The sequence below is a fragment of the Calidris pugnax genome, unplaced genomic scaffold (genome assembly GCF_001431845.1).
Source record: "Calidris pugnax isolate Ruff unplaced genomic scaffold, ASM143184v1 scaffold161, whole genome shotgun sequence".
Taxonomy (NCBI): Eukaryota; Metazoa; Chordata; class Aves; order Charadriiformes; family Scolopacidae; genus Calidris; species Calidris pugnax.
Genome location: NW_015090955.1, coordinates 165,769 through 166,583, shown reverse-complemented (window position 1 = coordinate 166,583; position 815 = coordinate 165,769). Strand labels below are relative to the sequence as shown.

Below are 815 nucleotides of genomic sequence, written 5' to 3'. Positions count from 1 at the left end.
CAGCCCCAGCACACACACCCCACAGCGTGCTGCCCCCCCCAACCCGGGCAGAAGAGACCTCCCTTTCCGCCCCAGGAGCACCCCCCTGTTGCCCACCCCCCGTGGAGGCAGAACAGAATCACAGAATCTTCTAGGTTGGAAGGGACCTTAAAGATCATCTTGTCCAACCCTCAACCTAATTTTGACAAAAATAGACACCCACACAACAAACAAGGAGCATCATCACTAAACCATACCTCCCAGCACTACATCAACCCCTCTTTTGAACACCTCCAGGGATGGGGCCTCAACCACCTCCCTGGGCAGCCCATTCCAGTGTCTGATAACCCTTTCAGTGAAAACATTTTTCCTAATATCCAGCCTGAGAACGACCCGCTGCGAGTCCCGGCGCAAGAACACAAAGGGAGAAGGAAAAGTTTCGGAGCATTTACCTGTTGTGCACTTTAAGGTAATATTTGCTGAGGAAGGTTTTATGACACGTGGGGCACTCAACCGGCACCGCTGGACCTTTTCTGCTCCCCGCCGTCCCCGCCACCCCCGTGCTGCCAGGCGCCTTCCCCGGGGAGGGGGGACTCTTTTTGCTCCGCAGGGCCTTTTTCTCGGGAAGGGACTCGCCATCGTCGTCGTCGTCCCCCCGCCCGCCGTCGCCCGCCGCTGCCTCCTTCGGAACCGGGGGGGTGGCCTGCGGGGGAACAGGCGGCCATCACCGCGCCTCTCGGCCGACCCTCCCTACCCGCTTTCCCCCCCCTCCTTTCCCGTCCCCCTCACGCACCGCTTGCCCGCCGGGCTGCGGGGGCGTCGCGGCCGCGATATCG

At 61.1% G+C, this 815-nt stretch overlaps 1 protein-coding gene across 1 annotated transcript in view; it reads right to left on the bottom strand.

Moving 5' to 3' along the window:
• The window catches only part of ZBTB48 (zinc finger and BTB domain containing 48), a 17,924-nt gene that overhangs the window by 16,819 nt on the left and 290 nt on the right, over nt 1–815 (bottom strand). Inside the window, exons 1-2 of the mRNA XM_014952060.1 lie at nt 773–815; nt 432–682 (exon numbers count right to left, since the gene is read on the bottom strand). The exon at nt 773–815 is cut by the window's right edge and continues 290 nt beyond it. Coding sequence (XP_014807546.1) covers nt 432–682; nt 773–815 — 294 coding nt within the window. The remainder of the gene's footprint in view (nt 1–431; nt 683–772) is intronic.